At 37.2% G+C, this 18,056-nt stretch overlaps 1 protein-coding gene across 3 annotated transcripts; it reads right to left on the bottom strand.

Moving 5' to 3' along the window:
* Nucleotides 1–7,483: 7,483 nt before the first annotated feature.
* Nucleotides 7,484–16,717, bottom strand: C4BPB (complement component 4 binding protein beta). Of its 3 annotated transcripts, XM_037067150.1 has the most exons (7): nt 16,523–16,717; nt 15,889–16,093; nt 15,152–15,325; nt 13,833–14,009; nt 9,061–9,154; nt 8,239–8,365; nt 7,484–7,694 (listed from the first exon to the last, which is right to left on the bottom strand). In XM_037067150.1, the coding sequence occupies exons 2-7, from the start codon at nt 16,079–16,081 to the stop codon at nt 7,551–7,553; spliced, it is 909 nt and encodes a 302-aa protein (XP_036923045.1). In that variant the 5' UTR covers nt 16,082–16,093; nt 16,523–16,717; the 3' UTR covers nt 7,484–7,550. The 3 variants fall into 3 exon arrangements, with proteins under 3 accessions (XP_036923045.1, XP_036923046.1, XP_036923047.1); XM_037067151.1 differs by lacking the exon at nt 16,523–16,717 and having other exon boundaries at nt 7,607–7,694; nt 8,255–8,365; nt 15,889–16,297; XM_037067152.1 differs by lacking the exon at nt 16,523–16,717 and having other exon boundaries at nt 7,614–7,694; nt 8,235–8,365; nt 15,889–16,297.
* Nucleotides 16,718–18,056: the final 1,339 nt, after the last annotated feature.

An 18,056-nucleotide genomic window follows, 5' to 3' on the forward strand; every position in this document is an offset into this window, starting at 1 on the left:
TAGAAAACCTATTTGAAAGAGTAATGATGGAAAATTTTCCTAAGTTGATGAGAGAAAAAGTTACACGAATCCAGGAATCACAGGGAGTCCCATTCAAGAGGAACCCAAAGAGGCCCACTTCAAGACACATCATCATTAAAATGGCAAAACTCCAAGACAAAGAGAGAGTCCTAAAGGCAGCAAGGGAGTAAAAGCAAGTAACATACAAGGGAGCCCCAATAAGGTTAGCTACTGACTTCTCAATGGAAACAATCCAAGCAAGAAGAGAATGGCAAGAAATATTTCAAGTAATGAGAACCAGAGGCCTACAACCAAGGCTACATTACCCAGCAAGGCTCTCAATCAAGATAGAAGGCCAAATAAAGAGCTTCCAAGACAAAAGAAGTCTAAAAGAATATGTCTCCACCAAACCAGTTTTACAAGAAATACTAAAAGGACTGCTTTAAGGAAAGGAAGGAAAAGAGACAGACAGAGAGGAACTGTGGTACAAAAATGGCAATGAATAAGTACTTATCAATAATAACCTTAAATGTAAATGGATTAAATGCTCCAATCAAAAGACATAGAATAGCTGAATGGATAAGAAAGCATGACCCACACATATGCTGCCTACAGGAGACCCACCTCAGGACAAAAGACCATCACAGAATAAAAGTGAAAGGCTGGAAACAAATTTTCCAAGCAAATGGACAAGAAAAAAAAGCTAGGGTAGCAATTCTAATATCGGACAAAATAGACTTCAAAAAAAGGGCCATAAAGAGAAACCCAGAAGGTCACTTCATAATATTCAAGGGAAGAATCCACCAAGAAGACATTAACATCATAAATATATATGCACCCAACATAGGAGCACCCAAATATATAAGAAAAATCCTAGAAGACTTCAAGAAAGACATTGACAGCAACACAATTATAGTAGGGGATTTTAACACCCCACTGTCAAAAATGGACAGATCTTCCAAACATAATATCAATAAAGATATAGCTGCACTAAACAACACCCTAGATGAAATGGACTTGACTGATATATATAGAGCCCTTCATCCAAAGAAGCTAAATACACATTCTTTTCAAATGCACATGGAACATTTTCAAAGATAGACCACATGATAGGACACAAAATGAGCCTCGACAAATTCAAGAAAACTGAAATCATACCAAGCATTTTCTCTGACCACAAGGGACTGAAATTAGAAACCAACCCCAAAGGAAAAAACCCAAAACACCCAAAATCATGGAGACTGAATGGTATGCTATTAAACAACGAATGGGTCAAGATTGAAATTAGGGAAGAAATCAAAAAGTTTCTGGAAACAAATGAAAATGAACTCACAACAACCCAAAACTTATGGGACACGGCCAAGGCAGTCCTGAGAGGGAAGTTCATAGCAATACAGGCTTACCTAAAGAAAATAGAAACATTTCAAACAAACAACCTAACCCGACGCCTGCAAGAACTCGAAGAACAACAACAAAGACAGCCCAGAGCAAGTACAAGGAAGGAAATAACCAAGATCAGAGCAGAATTAAATGACATAGAGACCAAAAGCACAATTATAAGGATCAATGAATCCAAGAGTTGGTTTTTTGAAAAGATAAACAAAATAGACAAGCCTTTAAGTAGGCTCATTAAGAAAAGAAGAGAGAGGACACAAATAAACACAATCAGAAATGAAAGAGGAGAGATTACAACTGATACCACAGAAATAGAAGGGATTGTAAGGAATTACTATGAAGAACTGTATGCCAAGAAATTTGAAAACCTAGGTGAAATGGACAAATTTCTAGAAAAATATAATCTTCCAAAACTCAATGAAGAAGAAGTAGAAAGCCTGAACAGACCAATAACAGCAAATGAAATTGAAGCAGTAATCAAAAAACTCCCATCACACAAAAGCCCCGGACCAGATGGTTTCACAGGAGAATTCTACAAAGCGTTTAAGGAAGAGCTAACCCCTATTCTTCACAGACTATTCCAAAAAATCCAAAATGATGGGAAACTCCCAAACTCTTTTTATGAAGCGAGCATTATCCTAATTCCAAAACCAGATAGAGACACAACAAAGAAAGAAAACTTTAGGCCAATATCACTGATGAACATAGATGCTAAAATCCTCAACAAAATATTGGCAAATCGCATCCAACAATACATCAAAAAGATCATACACCATGACCAAGTGGGATTCATCCCAGGGATGCAAGGATGGTTCAATATCCGCAAATCAGTAAATGTAATACACCACATAAACAAAAGCAAGGACAAAAACCACATGGTCATATCAATAGACGCGGAAAAAGCTTTTGATAAGGTACAACACCCATTTATGATAAAGGTACTCAGCAAAGTGGGAATAGAGGGAGCATTCCTCAATATAATAAAGGCCATATATGAAAGACCTACAGCCAACATCATACTGAATGGGCAAAAACTGAAAGCTTTTCCACTAAGATCAGGAACAAGACAAGGTTGTCCACTTTCACCACTTCTATTTAATATAGTATTGGAAGTTCTAGCCACAGCAATCAGACAAGAAAAGGAAATAAAAGGCATCCAAATCGGAAAGGAGGAAACAAAACTGTCACTGTTTGCAGATGACATGATAGTGTACATGGAAAATCCTATAGACTCTACCAAAAAATTGCTGGAACTAATAAATGAATTTGGCAAAACAGCGGGATACAAAGTCAATATCCAGAAATCAAAGGCATTTCTGTATACTAACAATGAATCAGCAGAAGCAGAAATCAAGAAAAAAATCCCATTTGATATAGCAAAAAGAAAAATAAAATATCTGGGAATAAATCTAACCAAGGAGGTTAAAGACCTGTATGCAGAAAATTACACAACACTGAAGACAGAAATCAAGGAAGACACAAACAAATGGAGACGTATACCGTGTTCATGGATTGGAAGAATTAACATCATCAAAATGTCCATACTACCCAAAGCAATTTACAGATTCAATGCAATACCTATTAAAGTACCAATGGCATATTTCACAGACATAGAACAAACACTTCAAAAATTTATCTGGAACCATAAAAGACCCCGAATAGCAGCTGCAATGTTAAGAAAGAAGAACAAAGTAGGAGGGATCACAATACCTGATATCAAACTGTATTACAAGGCCACTGTAATCAAAACAGCCTGGTACTGGCATAAAAACAGGCACATAGACCAATGGAACAGAATAGAGAGCCCAGAAATAAACCCAAATCTCTACAGTCAATTAATATTCGACAAAGGGGGCAGTATCATAAAATGGGGTAAAGATAGCCTCTTCAACAAATGGTGTTGGGAGAACTGGACAGCTACATGCAAAAAAATGAAACTCGAGCACCAACTTACATCATACACCAAAATAAATTCAAGGTGGATAAAAGACTTAAATATAAGCCATGACACCATTAAAGTCCTAGAGGAGAACATTGGCAGGAAAATCTCAGATATTTCACGCAGCAACATTTTTACTGATATGTCCCCTAGAGCAAGGACTATAAAGGAAAGAATAAACAAATGGGATCTCATCAAAATAAAAAGCTTCTGCGCAGCTAAAGAAAACAGCATTAAAATAAAAAGACAACCAACTGTATGGGAAAACATATTTGCCAATGATACCTCAGACAAAGGTTTAATCTCCAAAATATACAAAGAACTCACACGACTTCACTCTAAGAAGACAACTAACCCAATTAAAAAATGGGGAAAGGACTTGAACAGACACTTCTGCAAGGAGGACATACAGAGGATCCAGAGACACATGAAAAGATGCTCAATATCACTAGCTATCAGAGAGATGCAAATTAAAACTACAATGAGATACCACTTTACACCGGTGAGAATGGCTATCATAAACAAAGCAATAAACAACAAATGTTGGAGAGGGTGTGGAGGAAAGGGGACTCTGGTCCACTGTTGGTGGGATTGTAGACTGGTACAACCATTATGGAAAACAGTATGGAATTTTCTCAGAAAACTAAAATTGGACTTGCCTTTTGACCCAGCAATTCCACTGCTGGGATTGTATCCTAAGAACCCTAAAACACCAATCCCAAAGAACCTATGCACCCCAATGTTCATAGCAGCACAATTTACAATAGCCAAGAGTTGGAAGCAACCTAGGTGCCCGTCAGTAAATGAATGGATCAAAAAACTATGGTACATATACACAATGGAATTTTATGCTGCAGAAAGAAAGAAGGAGCTCCTACCTTTTGCAACATCATGGATGGAACCGGAAAGCATTATGCTGAGTGAAATAAGCCAGGTGTTGAAGGACAAATACCATATGATCTCACCTTTAACAGGAAGCTAAACAACAAAACAAACAAGCAAGCAAAATACAACCAAAGACACTGAAATAGAGAACAGGCTGACAGTGACCAGAGGGGAGAGGGGAGGGAATTTCAGGGGAAATAGGGGAGGGATGCAGAGAAACATATATAAAGGATACATGGACAACAACTGAGAAGGGTGGAAATGGGAGGGAGGGGGGAGCACAGGGGTGGGATGGGATGGGAGTAATAGACAGAAAACTGTACTTGAAAAATAATTAAATTAAAAAATTGGAAAATAAAATAAAATAATTTTTTCTCGCTAGGTTACTAAATTGTCTAACTCTCAGCAGATGACCTTGCCTCCTAAAGTAGTAAATTACCAAAAAAATAATTCTCCAGTAGCTTCTCTCCACCTCATTTTCTCTCCTATTCACTCCTGCTTCAGATTTGTTTGTTCTTTTCTTCATTTTCAATATGCTTTTATTCTGAAATGTTCCCTTAATCTTGCTGAAACTTCAAACACCATTTTTCTTCTTTTGTGAGATGCTAAACTTCTCAAAAAAGGCTCCTATATTTCTTCCTTACTCTTTCTTACCAAGCACTCCACACTCCTGCTTTTGGGCCTTCCCATCTGGCTGCTTCCCACCATTTTTGGCAGACCTCTTCGAGGCCTGCTCTTGTTTCCAAATCCAGAACTCCTTTAACTCTTCTCTTACGATTTTCTCAGCAGCTCAGAACACTGCCCATCATCTCCTCTCTGAAACTCTCTTCTCCTTGGCTTCCATCGCCCTAACCTTTCCTGAGTCCCCAGTCTTATTAGCTGCTCTTTCTTAGTTGTTGTTACCTCACTTCCTCCTTCTAATCTCCAAATATAGCTAGTTCTTCTTTTTAAAAACATTTTTCTTCACATCTTCATTTACCCTACCTGCTCTTGTGGCTTTAACTATTCCCCACAAGAGAACTATCCCATAAGCACATCTTTATCTCTGACTACTCTCCTAAATGCAGACTCATATTTTTGTTGCCCATGGGACATCATATGAACACCTTATACTCAGCACATCCAAAGGGGAATCTCTTGTTTCATGCCCAGAAGCTTCACCTTCTCACCCCAACACTAATCCAAGCTCCCAGGAATAAAATGTCAGGCTCGCCTTCAAATACTTCCTCTCCCTCATCCTCCAGTGTTCAATCAGTTGACACGTTTTTACTGGATTTTGCAAGGTCCTTCCTGTCTGCTGTTTCTTTTCTATTTCTACTGCCATCAAACCAGTTCAGGCATCATTGTCTCTCATGTGAACTATTGCAGAGGATTCTCTGATTCAGTTCTTTTCCTACTTCCACCTACTGTAATGAGAGAAATATTGTGCTCTGTCCTCATCATTTCCTTGCCTGAAAGTCTTTCATCTCTACCCACTGCCTGCCAACTGAAGTTTAATTTCTCTAACATACCCTTTAAAAGTCTCTGTAAATTCACTGTAATGGATCTTTCTAGCCTTTTCTCTCATCACTTCCCATGCTTTACCCAGGCCAATTCAGACAATGTGCTATTCTATAAAGAGGCCCCATCTTCTCTGCCTCTTCATGGAATCTCTTAAAAATTAACATTAAAAACTCAATTTAAAGCATTAAAGAGGTTTAAAAGAATAAACACCTGTAATTTCACCATTTAAGACAACCGTTTTCATCTGTGCCTAGTATTACCTGGTCTTTTCTATAAAAATAAAGGTTTTAATAAATGTAATCATAAGTATTTGTTATTCTGTATTTTTTTAGATTACATTTTTAAGATTTTCTGTCCAGAATTAACCCTATAAAAGGCTGCCTTACATTTGATGTATCATAATTTAAATTTATCCAAGATTGGACATTTTAAATGCTCACAAGGTCTTACAACTGCAGACAATCTAGGCAAAAATATAATGAATAGCTTCAAATTTTAAAAAATTGCTCAAGTTAGATAAATCCTAGGATTGGTTAAAAATCTCATGACTCTCTTATTACATTTCTCGATTTTTTCCCATTTGGAATGTCTCCTCCCTAATCGTTGTTTCTAACTCTTCCTAATTTTTAAAGACTCAAATAACTGATCTCTTTCTTGAGAATTTTCCCACCTCCTCCTCTCCCCAGATGGAAGTCATCCCCCTTGCCTCTGAGCTCCCATAGCACAGTGTTCTGTGAAAGTGTTTCATTCTTACCATCATGATTTAATGATATGGTTATCCATGTCTTGTGTCTACTTATAGACTGTGGGCTATTTGAGAGTCCATCTTCATTCTCCTTTGTAACTCCACCTAGAGATTTTGTATTATTTCAAACTCTTATATATTTTGTTTGTATTTTACCCAGATTTTCCCTGTGTTTTAAGGGCAGAATAGGAGATGGAAGGAGCCTGTGATATCAGCTCAGTATGACATCTTGACAGGAAAATCTTGGGATTCTCGTGTTTTCTGCCCTCAGGAAAAAAAAAAGAATACACAGGGTCCGGCAGAAGCAAGGCCTGCTTGAATGGTGTTGGTAGGGTAATAATCTGGGTGTAATAATTTATGGTTTTAATTTGAACATTTCACCTGAAAGGTCATATGGTGTGCTTGAATGTGATATTATTATGTTATAGAATTCCATTCTTATGATTTTGTAGTGAAAGATTTTGGAATAAAAAGGGGCATTATTCGTGCCAGACCCTGTGTTTACTTGTGCTACACCACCTCAAATTTACCATGCAAGGTGGGTTTCATCCCAAAGGCAGTGAACAACATTACTGCAGAAGATTTGGAAACCTGGTTTCAAAAACAGAACATAGGGGAGACCCAGGAGAGAGTTAGGGTCCTAATTCAACTTTTTCCTCAATGGGTCATTTAAGATATAACAACTTCTGAGTCCATTTTCCCAAAATGAAAGGTTAATTTTTACCTCACAAATTCTGGTTAATTTGAGGTTAATTTTTGCCTCATCATTCCTGTCTCATATTAATATGAAGCACACCTCTTAGCTATGATCTGAGCTTCCCACTTTCTTTACAAAAACAGGAAAATAAACCCTTCACTCTCCATTAATGTGTTGCTAATTCTGGTCTTAAACAGACACCCACCATATTTGAAATTCCCATTCAATACACACATGGGCACACATACGGTGTACTATACAACTGCAGTTGATCAGTGAAGTTGCTTTTCAGTCCAATGAAAGAAAATTCCAAAACCAATTTCAGAACCAAGAGGAAAATTTATTCATCACTGCATTTTCTTAACCCGGGCTGCTCAGGTATAATGTCAGGAAAACATTTTTGCCTTCAACTCAGCTTTCTTCACTTCCAGAAAATATTTTACTTCCTCCATTGTTAAGCCACTTTCCTTTAATCTTTGCATAAAGTTCTCTATGGCTTTGCAAAGTTCTTTATTCTCTTTAAAGGCAAGCTGAAGAAAGAAAAAAAATTGTAAATTACAAGTAAAGAACTGAGACCCAGCTTGATACCCTGAAGATGAGTAGTGCACGGGTCCCTGAAATGGGAGGGGCTCAGAGCCAGACTAACTTAAGTAGGGACCTCGGTCTTAAAACATGATGCTTAAATATACTTATTAGTATCCCAGGAATAAATGTAAACTAAAAGAGAGGCCCTAATGAAAATTGATCTGTCACTGTGTTTTAGAGTCTAGAAGAACTTTAGAGACTTTTCACAGCAATACTTCCAAGTCAAAGACATGTTTATTTGTTCCTTGCTCTATAAAGCACAGAAGACAACTCCTACCAGTGAGTATTAGCGACAATGGTAGCAAATGAGAACTACAATATATAAAAAAATAAGTTAATAGTTTATGAGCTCCATTCCACAATCAGGCCAAAGCCAACCCATTCAAAAATATCCCAAATTGAACAGATATTTACTAAGCATGTGCCAGAAGCAATGCCAGGCCCTGGAGATACAACTGTGAATAAGACAGGCAAGAGCCTACTACCTACAAGTGCCTTCTCCCACTCAGTCTGTGGAGCTGGTTTGGGAGCTTCTTGGATCAATTCACAGGCCGGAAGTTCACTGTTCCACTCTCCATCAATGCACTGCTGGTCTCGTGTGCCCACCAAACGGTATCTGAACATGAATTAGAATGGCAACAACACAAAGCTTTCCACCTTCTGACTTAGGCAAAAAGCTGGTTTAGTGCTGTTGTATCTCAATGTTTCATATTGTGATAGAACCCACCTCTCTACCCCTGATACAAAAGGCATGCTTAAGTTATTTCAGTATTACAAAGCAGTAATGAAGTAAAACCACTCCCCTGAGGTGTAGAGAGGACCCAAGTGATGAGTCAATCTATACAACATGCAGAAGTGATAGATTCTGAATAGTGTGCTTACACAGACAGTTTTGGGGTGGGGAGGGTAAAGGAAGAAGCTCTTTATTTAGTAACTTTAAAAGCCATCTATCATCTGTGTTCTAAAAAAGAGAAGAAAACTAGAGACAGCCTTTGAGTAATCTTAGTGAACTGGCTAAAAAGGACATGCACCTTTTAATCAGAAAAAACATGGGAGTTGACCGCAAAGTTTGTTGGGGGTATAGAATGAGAAAAAGAGTAATACTTTAACTAGGGTAAACAGGAGGATTAGTCTGTCTTCCACTGATTGGGTGGAGCTGGAAGTGGGCTAAGGCAGCTTTCAAAATTAGAATGAGCTCAGAATCTTGAGCATCAGGAAATCAGGGGACTAGTTTGAGACTGAGACATTCCCCAGAACAATGCTACTAGTTAATAGGCAAGGTTTTGTATGTGAAAGGCTGCGTACACTTACCCTTCTTCACAGTAATAAGTAATGGTAGATCCGGAGCTAAAATCGCTTCCTTCAAAATAGCCATGAGTTAGAGTCCCAGGACAGTCACAGTGTCCTGAGAGACAGAGGTATAGGATTGACAGTTTTGAAGTCCAGTTACACTCAATTAACAGCACTCCCTAAATGCAACTGTCTATGCCAGCTCCTGCCATCTTCATAGTAGCACACGTGGGATCTAGGGACATGGTCTCCATTCATTTACTTCTGGTCAAAATCATATTTGTTCATAGAAAAGACCCCTCCTGGCTCATCCTAAATCATTAGTGATTTGAGAGTATCTTCTGATTGGCAGGAGCTCAAGGAAAGGAAGTTTAAGTTATAGAAATGCTAATTGCCAGTGTACAAGAAAAGATCATTTAGATCCTAAGTAAAAGTGGAAGAAGTAACTCCCTGACACAGGAGATAAATACTGTGAGCTCAAATGAGGGTTGACATCCTCTGTGGGACAAAATTACACAATATGAGAGCTTCATCAAAAAAGAACAGAGCTAGGAGCTTTGAGAATGAGTCTGTAATAAAACTGGAAAGAGAACTGGAGGAGGCACTGGATGTTGTGAGTTTTGGTTCCGGCTCTTCCAATAACCATATGGCATGAAAGAATTCATTCCATCCCTCTTGGCTTCCTTCCTAACCTATAAGTTGAGCAGGTTAAGTGATATTATCTTGAAGGTCTTCTCAGCTCTGAGACTGAATCTAAATATGTTGATAAGACAAAAGACAAAATCAAGAATATATTACATAGGTGTAATTATTTACTGAAACATAAAGGTCTTCAACACAAAACCTGAGTAAAAACAGCAAAACATAAAAAGAATATGTATAATACAGGGTCCAGCACAAATAAGGCCCCTTTTTTATTACAAAATCATAAGCATGGAATTCTGCAACATAACAATATCAAACTCATATCAAACTCAAGCACACCATATGACATTTGAGGTCATATGTTCAAATTAAAACTATAAATTATTATACCCAGATTATTACCCTGCCCACTATGCTCAAGCAAGCCTCACTTCTGCTGGACCCTGTATAACACTGTGTTTGTAAAACACCATTACACAAACACATATGAACAAAAATGACTGAAAATTATATATCAAAGTACTCTGTTATCACTGGATTGTTGGTTTATAGATAACTATATGTTTCCTTTTTTACTTTCTGAATTTTTTTACAACAAAGATACATTACTTGAGCATTGCTAAAAGATCAAAAACTGAGTTCAAAAGAGGAAAGGAAAAGAGTTTTAATGAATTGATGAAGGAACTCCAGTTTAGATAGGGTTTTCCTGGTGACTTAAGGACAGTTTTCTGTTTTGTTCTATATTGGTTTTTTATCCTCACCAAAGACACTTTTTTATTGCTTTTAGAGAGAGAGGGAGGCAGAGAGAGAAAGAAAGAAACATCGATTAAAGGGAGAAACATCAATTAAAGGGAGAAGCATCAACTGGTTGCCTCCCATATGCACCTAGACTGGGGAGTGAACCCACAACATAGGTATGTCCATGACCAGAAATTGAACCCGCAACCTGTTAGTTACGGGACAATGTTCCAACCAACTCAGCCACACTAGCCAGGGATAAGGTACAGCTTTGAACTGAAGGAGATGATGTGGATCTCAGGTCTAAACAGAAAAGAATCTGCTTTATTCGGGGACCTATGGAGCTCTCCCTAGAGTTGGGCAATGAACTAACAAAAGCACAGAGATCCTGAATTTTGGAGCTAGGACAGGAAATACTGAATTAAAGGGGAGTAAAATAGAGCCTACAAAAAATAAATACTTTGAACCTGTGTCAAGCTAATGATGTAAATAATTTTATATATTTTAACTTAACAGCATAACGTATATATGTAAGTTTTAGTAACACTAAACTCTCTAAATAATATATATATATATATATAGTTTATACTTTTAAACTGCCTATTTATTACTTTAATAGCTATTGCCAAAATGCATCCAAAGGGTGATATCACTTTCACTAAGTGGCTACTGCCTCATGTATTGAATAATATTAGATGAAATCAATTTTTAGCTAATCTGATCAGTAAAAATTTTTATCTAATTTTAATATCCATTTCTCTAATTATCAGTAAGGTTTCATATTATTTCCTAAATTTTAGAAATGTAAATAGTCTGGGGCTAATTTTGGAATTTTCTATCTGTAAACTTTTTTTACAGAACTAAATGTATCCCTAAGGTTCTTGTTTACCATATGGTCCAGCAGTTTTACCCCTCAGTACTTACCTGAGGGAGTTAAAAACATGTCCACACAAACACCTGCACACAATGTGTACAGCGGCTTTATCCATAATTACCAAAACTTGGAAGCAGCCAAGATGCTCCTCAGAGGTGAATGGATGAATAAACTGTGGTTCATCCAGAAATGATGTAATATTCAGCAATTAAAAAATGAGTTATCAAGCCATGAAAAGACATGGATGAACCTTACATGCATATTATAAAGAGAAATGAGCAAATTTGAAAAGGCTACATACTATATGATAACAACTATATGACATTCTAGAAAAGGTAAAACTATTAAAACAATAAAAATATCAGTGCTTGAGAGTGGTGGGAGAAGTAGAGAGATGAACAGGCAGAGAAGAGAGGATTTTTGGAGCAGTGAAAAGACTGCCTGATACTGTAAATGATGGATATATGTTGTTATGCTTTCGACCAAACCCACTGAATGTACAAGGTCAAAAGTGAACCTCATAACCTACAGGTTTCGGGTGATTGTGTGTTAATGTAGACTCATCCTTGGTAAAAAATGTACCATTCTGGTGAGTTATGCTGATAATGGAGTTGGCTGTATAGGTAAAGGGGTAGGGAGTACATGAGAAATCCCTGTACCTTCCTCTCAGTTTTATTGTAAAACTACTCTTTAAAAATTTGTTTTTAAATAAATAAATTTGTAATGTTAAGGTATAAACTGCTCCAAATTAGATTTTTAAATTACTTTTTGTTTTTTTTTTTCATTAACAATTCTGGTAAGGATTACATTGTAATATCAAGTCTGCCCATACAAGACCATGGCATAGCTTTTCTTTTAATCATCTTATTTTATGTCCTTTAGTAAATTTTCATACAGGCCTCCTGAATGGATTTTTTTTACATTTCAGCATTCACCTAATTATTATTACTTAAAAGTAAAATATTGACTTCTCATATTTATTTTGTATTCAAGAATAAAGTTTGTAAGCCCTGGCTGGTGTAGCTCAGTGAATTGAGTGCGGGCCTGCTAAGCAGAGGATCACGGTTCGATTCCCAGTCAGGGCACATGCCTGGGTTGCAGGCCAGTTCCCAGCAGGGGCCAGTTCCCAGCACGGGATGCATGAGAAGCAACCATACATTGATATTTCTCTCCCTTTCTCCTTCCCTTCCCTTCCCTTCTGAAGATAAATAAATAAAATATTTAAAAAAAAAGAATAAAGTTTGTAACAAGAATTTTTGAACCTGTTAAGTATGTTTTGCAACTAATGATATCCTGTGAGTCAGCAATCATTCTAGGAATCTATACTATAGAAATAATATAGAGCCCTGGCTGGTGTAGCTCAGTGGGTTGAGCACGGGCCTGCGGACCAAAGGATCAATCACGGTTCAATTCCCAGTCGGGGCACATGCCTGGGTTGCAGGCCAGTTCCCAGCAGGGGACTCACGAGAGGCAACCATACACTGATATTTCTCTCCTTCTCTCCTTCCCCCTAAAGATACATAAATTTTTAAAAAATCTTTAAAAAACTTATAAAAAAATTAAAAAGAAATAATATAAAGGTTTATGTATGTGTATACATACATATAATAATATTTTAGCATTGCTTATAATAGCAAAAATATGAAAATAAAATAACCATCAATATGAGAGAAGTGGAATAAGTTATGGCATATCTACATGCAGTTATTAAAAAGGAGAAAATAGAGTTATACCTGCTGATCTTTAAAATATTTCCATGTATATTGTTATATTAAAAAACAATTTTTAAATATGTATAACAAAGTCCCATTTTATAGGTATATATATGTGTAGGTATTATGTGTGTGCATTTGTTTATTTAATATGTCTGCATAGGAACATGTATAAAGGATTCATGGACAAAGAAAATGGGGGGCAGTGAGGATTCAATGTGGGAGGTGGGTGTGAGTATGGCAAGGGAAGAGTGATGGGGGAAAAATAGGGACAATTGTAACTGAACAACAATAAAAATAATCACCCTACTCAGGGAAATAGCAGAAAAACAACGTCTGCATAAATATAAGAAAGAGTCATGAAATAAACACATCCAACTAACGACCTCTAAGAGCTGTACATATAGTGATAGAAAAGGTACTTTCAATTCTTATTTTGTATAATTTCGTAATGGATGAGTTATGGTCTTTTTTCTATTTTTGTGTATTTTTTCAAATAAAAACTTTGTCAGTATCTTGAAATAAAAAAAAAATAGTCAGATGTCCCAAACTACCCTGTATTGGACCTAGTAGGACAGGGATCCTAGTTGAAAAAAGAAAAAAAGTATTGTTTACTATTTAGATGCTGCTCACTTCACTGCAATACACTTCTTGAGGTGAGGCTCTGCTCTGTGGGCTCCACTTGTTTCTTGATTGACTTTTAGATCCTAAACTCTTCCCAGATATAAAAAAACGAGGAAGGTATTGAAGAGATGTGGCAAATGCCTAAAGTGTCACTTCTGATCAGCATCTTTGGGATTTGCATTTGTTTCTACCATACTTACTGCTTCTGCAGACTGGAAGGGGAGGCACCCAGGTGTGGTCCTCTAGGCACTGGCTCCAATTGCTGCCCTTGAGGACGTAGTGCTCATTGCACTTAAACGTGATTTTGTCCCTCACATTCACAGGCCCCAGGGTACTAAACTCACCATTTTCCAGCACAGGGTCAGGACAGTGGCCCACTGGAGAAGAAAACAGGCAGTGATCTGAAAGGGCCAGGATGAAACCCACCACAGCAAACACTAGACCTCTCCCAGGCTTCATTGGGAAAGCAGGAAATTACAACTAAAACTGCACTTTTTTAGTGGGAACTGGTACATGGTACCAAACCACATCAATGCTGGATGTGGTTGCACTGCGTTGCCTAAGTGAGGCAGAAACAGTCTTGGTCACGCACAAGAGTGACAACTGGCAGCTGAACTTCTAAAAGTAATTAAGCACATAATGGAAAATTACCAATAGCATGTTCATCATCCTGTTCTCAAAACTCTTGAGCCTATGTTTGAAGCAAGTGTTTCCTTCCCCTTTATTCAGCCAAATACTCATTACTCATCATTTTTAACTTCATTTTGTTCTCCCAAGTGGAAAAACAGGAGAGAATGCAGCGAGATGTGAATTTGGTCATATGAATAAAAAGCAAACATGGTGGTATGCTTTATTCTGGGTATAAAGGAGAACTAATCCAACTATTCCTAAAAACAGTAAGAATAAAGAGAATCTGGACTACTTCTTCTCCATCTCTACAGACAGCACAAATGAGTTTTGTGAACCTGAGCAACTCACTTGGATTTCAGTTATCACATTTGTAAAATGAGGACAATACTTCCCAGTTCAAAGTTACATGATAATGAAATAAAACGGTATGATATATTTACTTCAAAATAATAATGCAAAGCAGAATTGTAGATGAAGGAAGATTAGTCGTGTGTGGATACTTGTTGAAGCTGGGTGATGAGCACATATGAGTTCATTTTCCTCATCTGTCTTTTGCATAAGTTTAAAATTTTTATAATATTGTGAAATTTTGTAACATTTTTACAATAGAAAAATTCTAAGTCAGTATGATATTCAACAAATGGTAGCCCCCAAAAGTCATTTTATTATATGACAGAAACTCTTTCCTTCTTGTAAGGGTGATTGAGTCTGTAAGAGCTGATCGTGTACCATCTAAAAGAAGTTCCACCCACTAGAATGCATTAAAAATGGATTCCTGGAAGTTGGGAATTTTTTCTTATAAAGTGTCAACATGGACTGCGGGAGGCAGGATGTGAAAGAGTACAGTAGGATGACAAGACAGACAAAGAAGCAGAAAGATTAAACTCACAGCGGCACTTGGGAGTAGAGGCGTTCCATTCCTTAGAGGCACTGCAAGAAAAGTTTCTCTCTCCTACCAGGTGGTAGCCATTGAGACAAAAGTAAGTGCCCTGAATTTGTCCTTTCACCTCTACTGCCACAAATATGCTATTGTCCACTGGGGGAAGTTCTGGACAGCTCTCCGCTGGAAGGAAAATGGAAACAGATTCACCTGGGACATCATGTACTGTGAGAAAGCCCTTATTAAATCCCCTCCCTAACTTTGACTATCTTTTTGCTGGATTAGTGATTCTGACTCCTTGTACTCTTCCATGTCCATGTCCATCCACATCCCTCCCTACCCGAGAATTCCCAAAGATTTGTTTTCAAAAGGATAACAGGAATTTCACTCAAATTCAGCCATATGTTGTCTACTCCTAAAGAAACAACCCCCATTCCAAATGGCAGTCCTCGTGTTTATAACATATAAGACCTGTCCAGATTTCGACACTGGTACTGTTTTTGCTCCTAGAATGGAAAGCAAAAGTAAACAGGTAGCCACCCACTGACAGAGCAGAATTGTCATTAAATATTTACTAAGCCCCTAATGTGGTTCAGAGAATTCAGCCAAGTAATTTGAGATTTTTCAATAAGGCAAATGCATTTCATTGATTTAAATTTTATTAGAACCCTAGATAGAATGCCTCATAACCTACAGACTGATACCAAATGCCTTGAAAATTAAGCTTAAGAAAAAAGTATACGTACCATCTGAGCCAGAAATCAGCCACACGACCACAAGATAGCACACACACCGAAAAAACATCTTGTGATCAATTGCTTGACCCAGGCTGGAATTAACCCAGCCAAGACACCTGGTTTGGATCAAAACAGATCTTCTAACACTGCTTAAGATCAGACCAACCAACCATCGGTCTCCTAGAGAAGTGGTTGTATTCATTGCTCTTCCCTGGGAAAAATGAAAGAAAAAAAATCTTGTAACAGGAAAAAAGAACAGCTGTAAGGAAGTTAGCACAGGGAGGGACTTTGTAAAATCACAAAGGGGTGGTAAAAGAGCTGCCAGTTTTAAAACTTAGTTTTAGAAATTGCCCAGGCAAATTCAGTTGACTGATCCCGTTGAGCTGCAGGATTCCAACAGATGCGGGCCAATGGTCTTGCCCATGACCTTCACTTCTGTCAATATTTGCCAATGTTTAAAGTCTATCTTCTGAAACCCTCTTTAGCATTGTGGGTGGAGGTAGGGGTGCCAATCGCTGATGCTTTCCCAAGTAAAACCCAACTTCAGGTGCTATTCCATAACCCTTTCTCAAATACCAGCTACCCTAAGGCTGTGAGCAGCCCTGAAGACTGAAAGCCCAAGGAATTCAACTAACCTTACCCATCTCTGATCTTCCAGATTTATGGCTTTCCAACAAGGGGATGGTCCTGATTGATTCCAAACCTAACAAGAACTCAAAAGTCCTGCAATGATACATTGTCCTCATTATAGCCAGGCCTGTGCCAAGCTTCCCATTCCATGGGTCTTTGTGGGGCAGGATTTGGACTGAGTTTAGAGTCAACAAAATGAACTACGAGAGATGAGGGGAATGCTTTCATCTCAATTTCTTTGGGGCTTTCATAGCCTCTGCTAGTTGTCCATATTCCAATTATAAAATTGGGGTAAAATTTGTATAAAATTTTAGGTATAAAAAGTTAATATAAAGCATAATAAATATAAAACAATGATACAGTAAGGTCTCAAGTGTCATTCTCTTCCCTACCCATTAGCATTACTTTGTAATGACTTGTTCATGTCTTTCTCCCACTAGACTGTTAACTCCAAGATAGGGAGGGTGCCTCACAGGTGTTTGTGTTCCCTTCCTCTGAATTCCAGAATGCAAAGCAGAATTATCTGCTAAATAATGAAATGAATAAAAGACAATGTAGAATAGATTAATAAAAACACCGTCATCCAGAAATTCTACCCCTGCCTCTTAAATCCACACTGATAATTTATTATTTAATGTATACTGCCTTTATGGTTCTTCCAAAACTTCTATTTGGTCCACTAATATATGAGTTCCTAGAGTGAAAACACTTTTTAATATATAATTTTCAAGAAGTTAGCAACATGTCGCTCACATAAATATAAAATAAGTATGTGTCAAAGATTTTACTCAACTCAGTTAATGAAAGGACCATTAAAATGCTATACTTAGTTCAAAACAGAATTTGAGCAATGAAGATTTACATACAGGCAGTCAGGCAAAGTCATTCTGAAATCACTTTTTTAGTAAATGCAAAACTGGTTATTATCATACAGAGCAACAAACTAATATTTGGAAACAGCTTTTCTAATTAATGAAAATTAATTGACTCTATTGGACAAAATTCATTTGCTTTGCAATGTTCTCAGAAAAGAATCACATTCTTACTCACTTTCTATAAATTAACCTCTATTTTTATAGTTATAAATAAAGCCTAGTTAATAGAAAGTCAACCAAAGTTATACACCTCTGTGTAATTTCTGGAGAATCTATAATCCCCAGAGAGGGTCTGCTAAAGAATACTCAATAATCCCCTGAAAAATTTCTCTGGTGATTGCTTTTTGCTTGGTTCCAAGTTTTGAGTTATTTTTCTTAATATAACACATATTCAAATTCTTGAAGAATATATATCAGTATCTAATGTAGATAGTGGTTGTACAACAAATTATTTTCAAAAGTAAAATAAAGTCTTCTCTATTCCTAAATCTGGGCATAAAATAGAGCATTATTACAGGAAATAATTGCAAATAACTTTCATCCAATGGTTTATTCCAGATTCAGAATTATTAGAATTTTACAAAGGTACTGTATTGCTTATAATATTGTTTTACTAATTTCTCCATGAAATACATATTTATACCGAGTGGGATACATACAGACCATAAATAC

The sequence above is a fragment of the Sturnira hondurensis genome, unplaced genomic scaffold (assembly GCF_014824575.4).
Source record: "Sturnira hondurensis isolate 20B ecotype Veracruz unplaced genomic scaffold, ASM1482457v3 Scaffold0017082, whole genome shotgun sequence".
NCBI lineage: Eukaryota > Metazoa > Chordata > Mammalia > Chiroptera > Phyllostomidae > Sturnira > Sturnira hondurensis.

Bases quoted from the DNA above. Each gene is read 5' to 3' on its own strand.
- C4BPB (XM_037067150.1), bottom strand. From the start codon at position 16,081: ATGAATACAACCACTTCTCTAGGAGACCGATGGTTGGTTGGTCTGATC. The intron at 15,326-15,888 runs GTACGTATACTT...TTTTCCTTCCAG, and splicing joins GCTGATTTCTGGCTCAGATG to CGGAGAGCTGTCCAGAACTT. The intron at 7,695-8,238 runs GTAGGTAGTAGG...TTCTTTCTTCAG, and splicing joins CTGAGTGGGAGAAGGCACTT to CTTGCCTTTAAAGAGAATAA.